At 43.6% G+C, this 16,445-nt stretch overlaps 1 protein-coding gene across 1 annotated transcript; it reads right to left on the bottom strand.

Annotated features, from left to right (window-relative positions):
- Nucleotides 1-4,194: 4,194 nt before the first annotated feature.
- LOC106817062 (protein split ends-like) lies at nucleotides 4,195-15,582 on the bottom strand. The gene is made up of 12 exons (XM_014821743.1): nucleotides 15,166-15,582; nucleotides 14,738-14,885; nucleotides 13,898-13,970; nucleotides 11,432-11,568; nucleotides 10,634-10,847; nucleotides 10,108-10,290; nucleotides 9,477-9,651; nucleotides 8,941-9,104; nucleotides 7,023-7,254; nucleotides 6,028-6,246; nucleotides 5,405-5,918; nucleotides 4,195-5,260 (listed from the first exon to the last, which is right to left on the bottom strand). The coding sequence occupies exons 2-12, from the start codon at nucleotides 14,848-14,850 to the stop codon at nucleotides 4,576-4,578; spliced, it is 2,709 nt and encodes a 902-aa protein (XP_014677229.1). The 5' UTR covers nucleotides 14,851-14,885; nucleotides 15,166-15,582; the 3' UTR covers nucleotides 4,195-4,575.
- Between the last annotated feature and the right edge of the window lie 863 nt (nucleotides 15,583-16,445).

The raw sequence follows: 16,445 nt of genomic DNA on the forward strand, positions 1-16,445 counted from the left end.
GTTTTTACAGTTACGATTCATAATTATAATTTTCTCACGTTCCTAATTCTATTCTGTTATTTAGATATCTCGGAATCACAGTATAAACATTAGTATGAACATGTAAATTATTTTAATTCAATAGATCTGTATTTAACACTTTCTACATTGTATACAATTTGGACGAAGTAGAAAAATCATGCAAGGCATAGCTAGCGTAAATAGTTAAAGCACGTTATATACCAGAAATTATTGACATCACAAAAAACGTCCTTTCAAAACTATATAAATTATGCACAGAAAACACATTATGCAACTGATACCAACTCGTCAACGCACTGCTCGTTATAATAATGCACGGAAGTACACTGCACAGAACGCAACGAATCCTATAACAGGGCCACAAGGCCAGACCAAACGCTGTAACAGCGTCACCCGCCCATCAACACATTTAAGAGACGCACAAGAGGCGCAAACCTAGCAAGGAATTTTATCAACCATCGGCATATCATCTCCACGTTTCACTATTACCAAACATCGAAAAGGATTCATGTCGGATAAAGATCCAAGGACGAGCCTTTAATTTAATTATATTAACTGCTTCGGCGGTTTTGCCGGTGTGTAACAATTTGTTAGAAACTTACTTTGATACCGATCTCAAATCATCAGCACTGAGAGTGAACCCTACGAACTAACACTACTACCAAATATAAAGTGAAATTTTAAAAACGATTGCATAGATGTTACGCAAACCCGCTAAACCAAAAAATGTGCAAACGAGTCATATAAAGCGTCCGTAAAATTATCACTTGCTACTACTTCACTAGCCCGCAGTAGCCAATTTAGGGTCGCAATTCAGAATTGCTACGCCGAGACGACAATAACACATAATAATAGAGGAAAATGAGCTAACGAATATGAACACACCGTGATGGGAACATACCCGCCGGTTACTTATGACTGACAGTGTTTCCTATTACATCGTCAAAACTACACACGCTTACTATTAATTTACCATCTAAGCTCGAATCGATTCAGGGGCGATACAATCGCAAACACGAAAATACGACGTCTCAACGTAAATTCACTGTTAAAACTCAAACACGCACTGACACCCATTTACACATTCGCCTAGAAGATTTTTCCTGTAAAACTTTCAAAAAACATGATTTTGTCTAATATCTTAATGATTCCATTCACGAATTGAAAAGAAAACAGCTGCTTTTTTTTCAAGTAAGCAGCTTCGCGCCGACTAATATATCCTGACCAGGATCCGATTACGTCTAATAAAATAGTCACCGTGAGACATACGCGAACGTAGGCTTCGTAATAAGATACGAACGTATAGGATGCGAACGCTACTACCAAATTTTGTCTGCATCGCAAACTTATTAAATAGCAATATCACAAATAGCGATTAAAGTATTCATTAATGACTGCATGGGAACATGATTATCACCAACTCCCTCTTCTCTCACTAATTTTTCTCTCTGATAGCCCGGGATATGGATAACTGGGGATATGATAGCCATCGGGGCCAACATCCCTCCACACATAGAAACATGTAAAACGTCACACCATAGATACACACGAGCACGTGTGTTTGTTTATATATATATACGGTCTAAATGCCAATCGAATTTGCGACTGCACTTTGTATCCCTATACACTAACTTTAGACATGATGGAGGCTAGACATTATTCTATCTATGTTATATACGCAGATCTCTTTACTATCTGGCGGCCTAGGTTCCTAACAAATATATAAAGAATTCTATGAAATCAGCTCGCTCGCGCCTACAAATACGTTACCTCCAATTTTCAACGGCCTCAGCGGTTTAAACCGCAAGTAGGACCAGTATATCAAACAGAAAGACTTCAAATAACAACAGAAAACGGAAGAGCAAGGAGGGCGTGAAACGCAAAGTACTATTTTATCTTTACACTACTGGTAGGCCCGATTGATCATTGACTAGATAATGACAATTTGCTTTCTGTAATAAAAAGCTCCTTTCCTTATTACTCTACCTACAGTTCAATATATAATATATATATATATATATATATACATATACACACATACATACATATACACACACGCACACACGCATTAATATAACGTAAGTGACCGACCGTTGCATAATAACATCATAGCCTCGAAGAAAACACACGAAAAATCATCTCTACTCAGTTAACTTTCATACGTGTCTTCGACATGCACCGCATAGACATCCATGTGAGCAAGCGTAAGAGCCTGTCTTTGCTCCGGACTGGGCAGGAATAGCTGCAGTGAGAACGAGCAACAGCAGCAGCCAGCGATCTGACAGCATTGAAAGCCCAGGCAACGCAACGCAGACACTTCCAAGTACCACTACCTTAGAGCAGGGGTTCTTAACCTTTGGTCCATGAACCCCTTTGGGATCCGTGGATGGGCTTCAGGGGGTCCGTGAACCAGGCGCATAAAACATTTGCGTTTATGTGCTTATGTGCATTTATCTGGGGAGGAGTCCGTAGCTTTCACTAGATTCTCAAAGGGGTCCATGACTCAAAAAAGGTTAAGAAGCACTGACTTAGAGTAATACTATACTATAGTACCGCTAACTCTCACTTGCTACGCGTCGATTGATCTATGGCGGCGTTCCGATTTCGTTACTCAAATCGAGGATATTGGTTCGTGTGTCTATAACTGAAAGCTGATATGGCATTCTTGGGCAGCAAGCCGATTACTGGCCTATATGTATGTAAGAAGCACATTAATAACTAATGCGTATAAATTTCACAAATAGCGTTTACAACAAGTTGAAAGTGAGCGCATTATAAACCGAATCACAATACATTAAAAACTTACTAGAAACTCCGAACTGCTAGCTGTATAAAATAATAGATCTAGAGACATAGTGTGCTCTCTTTACAATTAATGTAAACAATACTGTTTACATAGACCATTCAACGCAGTACAACGATGGCACACTTAAAACTAGTTCATTACAGATAATTACACAGCGAAGTGGACATTGCACTCATCACATTGATATAGAAATCGAGGTCTTTTCACGAACTACTTAGTGCTACCTTCCTATAATTTTGATTTCCCCTTAAATACGATATGCACACATTCAAAAGATCATATATGTACACATATTACCAATTGTAATATGAAACAATAGATTACAACTCACGCGTTATATGTTAATTATTACAGTCACGCATTCGCAAAAAAGCATAGAAAGCATAAAAGGGCACGTAGCGAAACCTAATGTACAAGTCTTTCCCTCGCATAATTAATCATAAATTAATCATAACAGAGCTTATTCCCCCCCCCCCAACCGAAGCAGTAGGGGGCTCCACTATTTTGTGGAAATTAGCAATTCGTTTTCCAACACCGCAAATAAATTACATATATAAACCCATTTAAATCTAATTATCCCTCTAATTACGACCACTAATGTGTAAAACGACACCAAATAAAAGTCAATGAAGCAAACTACCTAAGTTTTTTATCAGTATCCGTAGCATGTATTATGGCCATGCTTTAGGGTATATTCTGGAGTTGTATGTTCCTGAGTATGAAATCATTTCATTTCTGGCCTAATTTTCTTTTCGCTATATGGCCTATGGAGGCCACCACCGAATCGTGTCTTTTATGTAAAAAATGTCAGTATATATAAAGACCTGTAGTATAATGACCTGTAACATACCACATACATCTGCGTTATGTGAAAGTGCAGAGGTGGAAACTGTTTCTCTCTCTGCTGTGTATTACATATGGTACAGGATATGAGATCTCAAAAGCCCGCGTTTCAACCATGTCATATTTCGATTTCTCTCTCTTGCTCGTTCTACAATTGAAATGCAGAAAGCGTCACTTGGTGCCACAAGATGTTGTGAAATCAGCACATGCGCTTAAATTGATGATAGAACGAACCCCAATAATGTCACCTCACGTTATTAATAGAAATATCTCCTCGTATGTGGAAGGTCGGTGGTTCAACTCCTGGCCGGGTCATACCAAAGACTTAAAAAATGATACACACGGCTTCTCTGCTTAGCATTCAGCAAATAGAGATAGAGTGTGGCAAGTTAACTCGCAGTGCTACCAGTGGACTAACCCCCTACTGTAGCATTTACTGTGAAAGCAGCTGCGGGGCCTCAGGGTTACAGAAACGGAGATAGGCACCGCCCTATGCGCCTGTAGCTATACGCTATGCGTATGAAGGCGCGGGAAGGTTTTAACTTTAACTTTTATTAATAGAAATAATTGATAACATAATAATAAATTGCTTCATTATGCACGCACAAGGTATATCAATTGCTACCCTCACTGGTAACTCGTATTTACAGCGCACATTCATTACTTATATAATTTATAACACATCGACAATGTACATAGCTACTCTGATGGCACCGCGGACACACTTTCTGTCTCATGAGAAATAAGTTACACGGAGAAATTGTGACTCTGCACTAGGTACAGTCAAACACCGGCTATCTTGAACACGCAAAAGCACCTACGGCAGAGACAAACTGGGGATCTGCTTCGAGAAGTGGCCATAACATTATTGTCTCACAGTTGATTATCAGAAGACCTCACCCCGATCAGAATCGGGTGCTTAGCTCCTCCTCCATGTCATCGTAACCCTCCACGCCACTACCCGGGTTCGATCGCCTTTCCCGCATCTCCTTCCGCCTCCTCTCGTCCTCTCCCTTCTCCCACTCTCTGTGCGGACTCACCTGCGCAGAATGTCGCTGATGCTGATTCTCGTCCTCGTGGCTCCCACGCTCTCTCTGCATCTTCCTCTGCTGCTCTTCCTCCTCCTGACTCTCTCGCTTCCTCTGCATCTTCCTCTGCTTCACTTCCTCCTCCTCCCGTTCTCGTCGTGCCTTCCTCTGCATGCTGTCCAGCCACTGCATCTCCTGCTCCTTACTTTCCCACCCCTGACGTGTTCTACTTTTCTCCTCCTCTGCATCCTTCTCTTCCTCCTCCCGTTTTCGGCGGGCCTTCCTCTGCACACTGTCCGTCCACTGCATCTCCTCCTCCTTTCTCTCGCGTGCCCAGAGCATACTTTTCTCCTCCTCCTCCTCCTCCCGCTTCCGCCGCATCCTCTTATCCTCCTCTTCCAGCTCCCGGTGGGACCTCCTTCTCTCCTCCTCCTCTAGCTCCCGATGCGATCTCCTCTTTTCCCCCTCCTCCGTTTCCCTATGCGAGCTCCTCTTATCCTTCTTTTCTAGCTCCCGGTGGTGCGACCTCCTTCTCTCCTCCTCCTCTACCTCCCAATGGGACCTCCTCTTCTCCCCCTCCTCCATGTCCCGGTGGGACCTCCTTTTCTCCTCCTCCTCTACCTCCCAATGGGACCTCCTCTTCTCCCCCTCCTCCATGTCCCGGTGGGACCTCCTTCTCTCCTCCTCCTCTACCTCCCAATGGGACCTCCTCTTCTTCTCCCCCTCCTCCTCTAGCTCCTGGAGCATCATCCTCTTCTCCTCCTCCTCCTGCTTTCGGCGGGCCTTCTTCTGCGCACTGTCCTTGCGTCGGCGCACCAGCTCAGGATCCAGCTCCTGGTAGATGTGCTCCGGCCGCATCCACAAATTCGCCGTCGGCCGGTGCCGGCTGATGTGCACGAGCCCGTGCGGATTCGCCGTCTCCCCCGCCGCACCGCTGCTCTGCTGTTCCAGCTGCTGCCACGACTCCTCGTAGTTGAGGCTCGACTGACGCGAGTGCGTGACGACGAGCGGGCCCGTCGCCGCGGCAACCGTCTCCTCGACCGTGCTGTAGTTCGGCTCGCCGCCGTCATCGTCGCTGTCGTCGTCAGCGTCGTCGATGTCGTCGATGAACGTTATCGACGCCGACGAGCAGTAGAGGGCGCCGCTGACGTGCCGCGTCAGGCTGCCCGTCTTGTCGCCGCGGCAACGCGCGTCGGGCGCTCGCCGTCCCGGAGGCCGCCCTCGGGGGGCGTTCGCGTCGGTAGAGCGACGACGTCGTCAGCGCGTCCACGATGCGCTCGTACGCCGCGGGTCCTCATCGCCGCGCTCCGCCGCCGCGACGCGTCCGACCGCCGGCGCCATCTGGCACCGAGTGACGCGATCGGCCGCCGTCGGGCGAGTCCACGCCCGGCGACGAGCGCCGCTTGTTTGTTTTCTTGCGCGATCGGTCGACGACGGCGTAAAGGTCGGTGACGCTCGTTGACAGAGTCGGCGACGTTGACACGTGCTCGCTGGCAGGCCGTGACGACGCGCGAGGCGGCGGCGTTGACGGCACAGTCGGCGCTGACGCTGCAGGTGAAAAATTAAAAAATTAATTAATAATTATAAAATAATATATATATAAATATCTAATGATAATATAAATAAATATAATTAATACCATATTGTAGACAACATCGGAGAACCGTTGACACTATGACCCAAAAACAATTGCTGACATTTTACCGACAATGCAGAATTTCTTTGCTCTTTACAATCAAGCCACGAGACCATATAACGGTCGAATCATTTACATCTTTGAGTGGTCTCTCCCATCTGCTGAGAGACTCACTTTTATAATCTTAGCATGTTAAAACGATCATCTTTCTTTAGTTATCTCTTTCATCTTTTGAGCTAATCGTCGAAAGCTTGTCTAAGTTACAGAAATGTGTATAAACACATTTACGTTTAACTCATTGTTTAAAGTATTACTGTTTTCACCACAGTTCTTCAGAACATCATAACTGTCATTAGAAAGAATTACTGTGGAAGCAGTGTTCAAAATTCAATGAAGCAGATACAGCCAAGTGATCGGAATACTTCTCTATGAATTAGCATGGTAAAATATATTCCTTTTTATGTTTAAGTACATTTACTTTAAAATTTGACAAGTTGCATAAACAACATGTTATCTGCTTAATGTATATCCACACACAAAACATTATCAGCAAAATTACCCAAGTAACTTTTAAACACGCCAACCAGGCTCGAAGTGATTGCATCTAAACATTGCATTGCTACGTATGCTATCTGCTTTGTGCCATTGAAAGTGTCTGTGACAAGTACACACATCTACGTGTTCTTACCCATGCCATAGGTAATGTTATAGAGTCGCTCCACGGCAGGTGGCTCAGGAGGAGGGTCATGCCGGCTGTTCCCAGCACTGCCGTAGTTCACCTTTGCATAGAGTGAGCTCCGGTTCGAACCCTGGCCACCAGAGCGCGCATCGATCTCTGCATACAGCTCACTCGCAGGGCTGTTGCAGCCAGACTCATGCGTCGTACCGTCCCTTGCCTCTACAGTGACTCTCGGCCCAACCTGCAAATACTGTCACTTTTAGCAACCAGTCACACAACAGCCGGCTGCTTATGTATAGATAAATGAACAAATGAAGGAATAAATAAATAAGCAAATATATAAATGAACAGATAAATGTATTATTTGCAAAAACGAGATGAGTAACAACAACGCTGTTGCATATGTTTGAACATATGCACTTTAAAACTTTATTTTTAAATCACTTAAATTTTAAATCTTTAATTTTTAAATCACTTTATTCCCCGTATGCATGCCAAATGTTGTATAATCTGTGCAAGAAAACACCAAAGCTGAGCCAATTGCAGGAAAAAACCGTGACCCGTTACTATGAGAAAGTTATATAGCTTCAATTGTTTTTGAAAATGTAATTAGTTACAAGAGTTGAACATCATCCTTTTTTCAGAGCTGATACATGAACACAAACAGATTGTGTGGGTAATGCTGCGTTTACACTGTGTTCCCGGCGGCCACGGCAGCCCCGTTTGCCCGAAACGTAGTGCACCGCGGGATTATGGCAATTTTTTCCTCTGTATTCAAGTTTTGTTAGGTCTTGCCAAGTTTTCTCACGGTCTATCACGGTATCCGTGACGGGCCGTGGGGGGAAGGGGCTGCTGAGTGCCGGAGGGTCCAAGGCGCACTACGGTTCGGTCCGCGGTCTACCACAGATCCCAGTACGTTCCCTCCCGGCCCGTCACGTTCTGATGGGGTCCCTCACGTTTCTCACGATCTGATCAAGGTCTGACACGTTTTTCACGTTCTGTCAAGGCTTTCTACGGATGAAACGTGGACGCCGGGCAGCTTTGGAGCACGTTTGTGCCCACGGTATAAAAAGAAGGCCTCCCAAGCAATAGCAATCATTGTATTCTGAGATTTCGACGAGACAACATCATGAATGCCCAAGATGAAGATTTTGTGTTTGCATGTTTGCTGGGTGCATACATCCAGTCTTTGCATCAGCAAGAAGAAGGCCAGCAGCAGTTGCAGAGAGGGAAGGCCAGAGTGTAGCAGTCAGGAAGAAGGCGGATGAGAAGGCCAAGATCCATGTGGGTGCGCGAATGGTTATCGGAAGACAGAAGGCAGCAGCTGGGCCACTACTCAACATTTTAGCTTTACTTTTAGTTTTAGTCCAGTTTTAGGACCGCGCGCGCCGTGTCAGTCCGTAGTAGAACGCAACGCGCCGTAACGCGCCGGGCCGAACCCGTCCTGTACCGTCCGCCCCTTCCCGTCCCACTACGGACCGCCTCCAAGTTTTGTTACGGCCTATTACGTACTGTCACGTTTTGTTGCGTTCACCCCGTTTTACTACGGTCTATTACGTTTCTCATCCGCACCGTGACTGCCATGGCAAATCTTTTGACAAATTAATAATTTAGCGCAGCATCCACGGCAATCACGGCCTGTCACGTTTGCCCATTCCGTCCCCCCGCGTTGTCTCACGTTCATCCCGTTTTGTCCACGGTGGCCTGAAACGGGGCTGCCGTGGCCGCCGGGAACACAGTGTAAACGCAGCATAAGATTGATTCAAGCCATGGCACACGTAAACAAAGCACAGGCAAGGCAAAGCAAAGTACAATGCAAAGTAAAGTAAAGTACAAGGCAGATCTTACTGTCTTATGCAGAGTACAAGGCAAAGCAAAGGCAAAGCAAAGTACCTGAACGTAGCACAGGTAAGTACAGGTAACGCACCTGAGCGTACATATCCGAGTCGCCGTAATCGCTGTGAACTGTCGTGTAGTAATGTTCCTCGTCGGTGGAAGCCCCGCTCGTCGTGACAACATTCTGCTGCCTCTCTCGCTCGAGTTGCCTCGTCTGCTCACGCGCCTTGAGGTTTTCCAATGGCTCCCGGATGCCTGTAGCGCAAGACTAGTGTTAACAGGTATGCAGTCTAGACACAGGTACCTGGAGACAAGGTGTTAGCCAGGAAAGCCAGAAATCAGGGAGTCTCACCATCTGAGCGAAGCGAGGATGCTGCAGGTGTGAAGCGCCCTAGGGGGAAAAACCGACAATTTTATTTTCATACAGGCGTAAAATTGGGCCGCCCTCATGCCGTCTCTATCAAATTCCATCCGTCTCATCCAAGAATAGGCCGTCCAAAAGATGGGTAGACGGGTCTCTGGCTAACACACTGCCTGCAGAGGCAACAATCGTTCGGTATACTCTTATAACGTATACACTTGTAGCATCTGACTGTTATAAGACGTTCTCCCACGTACTTGACCTACCTATACTGAAGTAAGAGCTCTCTTTGCTGTCTGCCCTGCTTGTAGACTGTACAGCCGTGACGCTAGCAGGGGCAATGCCTGGTGGATAGCCACCAACGGCTCCTGGACTGGCATCGCACTCCATCTCATCAGGACTAAAGTTTTTTGCTGGTACGGGTGGGGGTGCTTCCGCATCCTGTAACAGCAGAAGTTCCCCCGTGAGGCCTGCTTACACAGATGCATGCACATTAAAATAATAAGTAGATGAACACTGGCAGTCTGAATTATAAGTATAATCAGGAGCCAAACAATATTAATCGATTCACAGTATAATATGGAAATAACTGTAGTAGTCTGTAGTAAAATTGTTATTCCTAACATTTAAAACATCCACCTTCATACAACATACGCCTATAACTTTTCATCCCTCGCAAATAGCACGTACATACATACATACATCCATCCATACAGCAGGGTTTATCTGCCCTTCCTAAGCTAAGCTTATCCGCAAATAACGCTTCGGAGTCGCAATTCATTCCAACGCATTTTCACACGCAACAATTTCGCTGAAAAGCAATCTGACCTGCATTAATTCACAATTCTGAATGACAATGCATTTTCAAGTAGTAATTATTCTGCGAGGATTTCTCACCTGCACTGATTCGTACACGTCCTCTGGCTCGGCCGTGCTGTAGTCGGGCGCGGGCTCCCTGACGATAGTGTAGCCAGCCGAGTCCTCGCCCGAGCCCTGGATGGCTCCCTGCACGGCCGTGAACGGAGGAGTCACCTTGGAGTATGGCGGCTCCGGCTCGGCTGCAGCATTGGGCTTCTTCACCTAGCATAGCAATGTAGCGTATTCAAAGCTGTACTACACTCATCATGCGTTCAGCACATGCAAGTGCCTCATATATTTTCATAAAATCATATAATTGAACCCCAGAACCTATTTCTCCTGATAAAAACGTGCCTGAATTAAAAGACGAATCAATGGATTGAATAATTGACAAACGAAAAAAGCCACACCTCAAAATTCGTACTCCTACTCCTACTTCCTTCCCTCCTTACCTGCTTTGTTTGCATATAATAAGTGTAAATGCATGAACACAGGCAAACAAGGCAACACAGAAAACATATCCGCGGCCGAACTCTCCCACAATCTAAACTTCACTTTAGCTCACCTTGGCATAAGGTGGCTCGGGGCGCCCTCTGGCGTCCAAACTGACTTGCACCGCAACGTCATCGCTGACCGACGCATAAAGCTCGGACTCATTGTCGACGCCCTGGACGTCCCGATTCACGTCCGCAGTGGCGCCCTCTGACGATGCCGCGCTGTCCTCCCTCGTGACCAAAGGAGGCGGTTCGGGAAGCCGGCGGCTGGTCTTGTTTTCGTGCCTGAACGTGTCGCGGATGCACGTGTGAAGTAAAGATGGCGTATATATCTACCACATGAAGTTACACGTCGTAATCGGGATAATAACTAAACCTTTGTCGATAAGGTAGCAGGTAGCAGAGGAGATAGCAAAGATAGAAAGAGTGGATGAGTATGAAAAGAAGAGAAGTATGCCAATGGAATAACATAAAAGATGCAGGTACCAGGGAAAGCAATTAGCAGACGAGAAGTATGAGAGAGTAGATTAGTATGAAAAGAAGAGAAGTATGCCAATGGAATAACATCAAAGATGAAGGTAACTGAGGAAATAACAAGCAGAGGAGACGTATGAAAGATTAAATAAGTATATACAGAACGTAGAGAAGTATGCCAACAGTATAATAATAAATGGCAAATTTACCAGAGGAAATAAAAGGCAGAGGAGACGTATGAAAGAGTAAATAAGTTTGGAAAGTAGAGAAATACACCAATGGAACAAAAAATGAATGATTAATGTACCAGAGGAGATAATTAGCAGAGCAGAAGTACGCACTATTAATTAATTTCTGAATTCGCACAGCCGGGACACATCTGCATAATTTCATACCTTATTTCGGACGACGTTGACGAGGTGTTCATGACATTGTTTTCGGGACTAGCAGTAGGACTGCTGGGCGCGTCACCATTGCTGTATCGCCCACTGTCCGGTTCGGCATTGACGACTGACGTGGTCAAATCCTGGTTCTGTAATTGTGTAAATCAGGATAGCATACTATGATTACAATTGTAACCGTCATGCACGTCCTACTAATTATATATATACATTACTACACATTCTTGCAATAATGCAAGCTCGCTCATATGCTGAAATGCACATGCAAACACAAACATATATGCATCAAGAGTATATAATAGAGATTACATCTCTATTATGTACTCTAGATATGCATGTATGCACGCACCCTATTAATAATACGTACATATTTGTTGGGTACATAAATCCAAAGGTATAGTACATACCTATAGGTATATACTGTTTACATAGGTAGGGTATATATGAGTGTACATATGGCCTATAATTTGTTAGAAATTTTTAGAAACAGTGTAGATCTTGATATTGTTGCACGTAAATTCAGCCAATGACAGCTAAATTATGGCCTCAATTATATGAGTTTATTATACATCGCAGAATAAAGGTGTGAATGTTTGCTGTGCAGATAAACAGTTTTGCAGACAGAGACAGTACACATCTCAACACTGGTGCCAAAGTTCCTGCGTGAGATTTAAGGAGACTATACCCAAGAGCTCACTTTGCCTCTTTACAACCATTTCTCCTTGAGGGTTAAACCAACACTAAACTAGGCTGTTATTCTGCCAAAGACGACACACATCGACAATGTGACACATCTAAACTTCTTACTCATACTGATCAGTGTCAATGAATGAGAGTCTATTCACTTCATCTATTCATCATTGCAGTTCTCTTTTTATTTGCCCAACTGCACTAATTTCATGCCCATTAAAGTTCCAAGATTGCTGACCAACCAGCACCAGTCAGTAGTGAGCACTCTGCTATCTTAATGATAATGATCTTAGATGATAAGCATCAACATTCTTTGTATTAAAGCCATTGTGCTACAATTTGTGCGACTGCCTATCTGCTTTATCTCTAACAGTAACAGCCTCAATGATTCCCTTCAGTGATTGCACAGTTGTTAGTTCCAAGTTTGCCAGTCAGCCCACACGAGAAATGATTGCAGCACACGTTGGCGATTAATATTTATAATTATATTTATGCTTCAAAGTTACACTATTAGATAAGGACACCTCGGTGCAGTGGTAAGAGAGGTTTGTGATGCGTGTGACAGCACAAACGCACACACGCATGCAAGCACGCACGCACGCATACTGATATAATTTTATACAGAGGTGTTATAATATCATGGCATGATATGAAGTTTATTCAAGTCAAGCGGTTGTGGAAGATGAAACCTTCTTGAAGCGGTAAAAAGCAACTCGTGAGTTCTACACTTTTTTTTACTTTATCATGCTGTATATACTGAAAATAGTACTAAATTAAACATGAACACAGTATTGTGTCTCATAGGCATTGGTAGGCCTGGTATGTGTTGAAAAGAAAACTTAAAGATAATGTAAAACAAGTTTGGACCTGTTTCTACATCATTTCTACATGAACGCTCATTCCAACGTTACACTAACAGGTTGAAGACATTTTAAATTTAGTCTCTGGTAAAATATCAAAATTCCTGTATTCTCAGTTCTATTTCAAAGGACCTTACTTTAGCAATTTCGGATGGGAGAGTTAATACGTTCAGTGGCTTGGAACGATCAGTGAATTTTACATCTCCAGGGCATGATCTGTGTACTCCTCCTTTATGAGCTGCAATCGCTGATAAAACACACTCACGCCCTGCACAGCGAGAGAGCAGTACATGTACACACAGGCTAATGTGTGCACAGCGCAAGCTAAAAGAGCGGGGCATACACGTCAGTGCACGTGCGAATATAGTAAGTTTTCAGGGGAGTGCTGGGACACCTGCTGATGCAAATATTGGCTGGGTGTACCACAATTTGTGGAGTATAGGAGGGAATTTTGTTTTTAATAAGAAAATATTTTTCACCTACCTACCTACTCGGTACCCTGAGAGGCGAGTAGGTAAAGTGGAAACAAACAATTTTTTAAGGGTGGCCTCATTGAACTCATGAAAGATATTCTCATTCATAAAACGACCTATCTGTGAGATAATCAAGCCCCTTAGAGAGTCGGCCCAGCTCACCCAGTTTTTACGAGGTTTTACGAGCGTGTCAACATGTCAACTTTACGGCCATTTGTTACTATGCACTGTCTTTAAAACGTCCTTAATTATGCAACACTCGCTGATTCGACCTGCGGGCCCATTATGCCTGGTGTATAGGTCAATCTACTAGCTGCCTCATTTATTCTGAATACAGCACATCTTATAGATGCAGCATGGCTGACATACCAGACATGTGTTGTGGGTGTAACCGTGCAAAATAAGCAAGCCATAAACTATGAGACTAATGTACAGACCTGCACTGGGGGCACATCCAGTGTATTTTCTGCTCTGACTGATATCAGCTGATCTATCTTCACAGCCTCACACCTAAACACAGAAGCGAATGTTGATATTACAGCACTTGGCACTTACATGTTGCACATGGTACGTACTACAGTGCAAGATAGGTCTAGATAATAGAATGGGAGAACAACAATAGGACATGCAAATATCTTGAAAAAAAACTAAAGAATTATCTGTCTGGATATGTTCCCTTTGTAGTTTAAAGCACACGCACGCACGCACGCACGCACCCACCCACCCACGCACGCACGCACGCACGCACGCACGCACACACACACACACACACAGGTACATACAAAGTAGCCTATAGCATCACAATATCATTGTCAATGTGATTTAGTAATAGTATTTCTGACAATTCAAGATAATCCGTTCAACATAAACCTTTCACGAAGTTCTAATATTTATTCTATTATGTACTATATATTAAACGTAAAACATTTTAGTCACTGCTACTACCTGCTAGTCTTAACTTCTAAGTATTTTCTATGATTATTCTATGTATTTTCTTTTTCCTTGATTGTACATTATGAATGTGAAATTTCATGCAAGCACATAAATTGTGCATCTGTTGAAGCACTAAACGAATATAATTGATTCGAAAACTAGAAGCACTGTAACAGTGCAACTTACTACTCAAGATGCCTGCATCAAATGCACTTACTTACAACAAAACTAGCTACTACAAGTTAGGTACAGTAACCCCGCAGGATAACACCTATGTCTGATGAAAAGGATAAAAGCAACTAATTTCAGTGGCTTAGCATGATTAAAAAAGAGTTGGTACTTACTTTGGTCTCTGCTGACAACAAACGCAAATGGCCACAGCATAGATGAGCACGACGATAGTAGTGATGGCCAGGCCGGCTCCAGCCAACGCTAGACCACCAGTCTCTGCCAACATCTTACATGCATCTACCACCTTACAGCCACGGCTTACTGCAACACAGTAATCACAAAAGTTTGGCTATAGATCTGGCTAAAAAAAACTCAATTAAACAGCATGTAAATGACAGTGAGGAACGAAATTCAAGCAAACCTAGAGGGATACCAACTGTGCTAATGCAATCAAATTTCAAAGGTGTTAAAATTATTGTACGAACATTCAAAGCCACACACTATACACAAAGATGCAGTATTGAATACAATGCAGAGTCTGAGAGCAACCACTTTTTCGAACTGGTTATAACAATATACATATATTACAATATAAACATACCACACGCATGTTTCTATGCATGCACAGTCCAGGGCTTTAATAGCACAAATAGATGTTCTGCCAACGCATGGCACGCAATACAAACACACAATACAGCACTATAAATCGCTAAGCAAGTTTTTGACCTGCAGATCATAATATGCAAACTAACAGTGTAGCTCACGGAGTTTGCTTGTCCATGCTAGTGAGCTATCAACTCAAAACTGCACATATTTATGTAAAACACGCTTAACTTTCGTCTGAAGTTTACACATCACGATGCCACAGAAACGACTAAGCAGTTAGGGATCCAAAGTACCAACAAACTAAATCCACGTCATACAGTAAACAGTGGCACATTATACCACCACGATAAGTCGACCAAAACCTGGAACATTTTCACCGCTCCAGTGACTCATGCGTATTATGTGTACATACATGGGCTAGCAGGTGGATCTAAACGAAATGTGTGACTGTGCTGTAGCGTACTCATTCACTGTCCTAGATACTTATTCTGGCGGGCTAAAAATCATTCATGAACAAGTGGCACAGTGCGAATGAAACTAGCTTTGGCCACTGCTGACCGACTTACAAGCAACATCAACATGCAACAGTTCTGGCAGACTATTTACGACTCACTAACCTAGGGAAATGCCATTGTTGTACCCAACTGGAAAGCTCTGTGCAGTAATTTTCGTGATTGCCTACGTTTCACCTGATTTGTTCTCAATGATTACAAGCTACCGCTAAAATCAATTGCTGCACAATAGTGGACATTAACGTGGAGGTCTGCATTTATTCTGAATTTCACAACTTACTATTGACAAGTCAAAGAATTTCTAACCATAATCGTATTACACTTGATATTTCTTGACTGTCAGGAACGCTAATGACAAAGGCAAACGACCAATCAGCGCTTCATTTATTTACCCGAACGAGCGGTAACAAGTACAGATTTGCAGTACACATGTATGGTCTGACGCAGAAAGCAAATTATTACCCAGAAGAAAGCCATTACAGGTCATGATCATTTACAAAGGAAATGCAGACCGTTCATCGATCATGTCAGACAAATTAAGTCAAGATGCTAGAATTAATTCACAACACCTTCCTACGTGGTAGAGACGTAACATAACATTCATTAACAGAGACGAACAAACAAAGTTTCAACACTGCACGGCATCCCAACGTGTAATTACGTGTTGTTAGTAATGTACACAATGAGGTTAGCGTTAATTTAATGAGCTAATTAACTGTGTTTACATGCTCACCTTCTATTACTTCACACTAGATCTGCCATG

Source organism: Priapulus caudatus, unplaced genomic scaffold (assembly GCF_000485595.1).
Source record: "Priapulus caudatus unplaced genomic scaffold, Priapulus_caudatus-5.0.1 Scaffold2, whole genome shotgun sequence".
Lineage (NCBI taxonomy): Eukaryota > Metazoa > Priapulida > Priapulimorpha > Priapulimorphida > Priapulidae > Priapulus > Priapulus caudatus.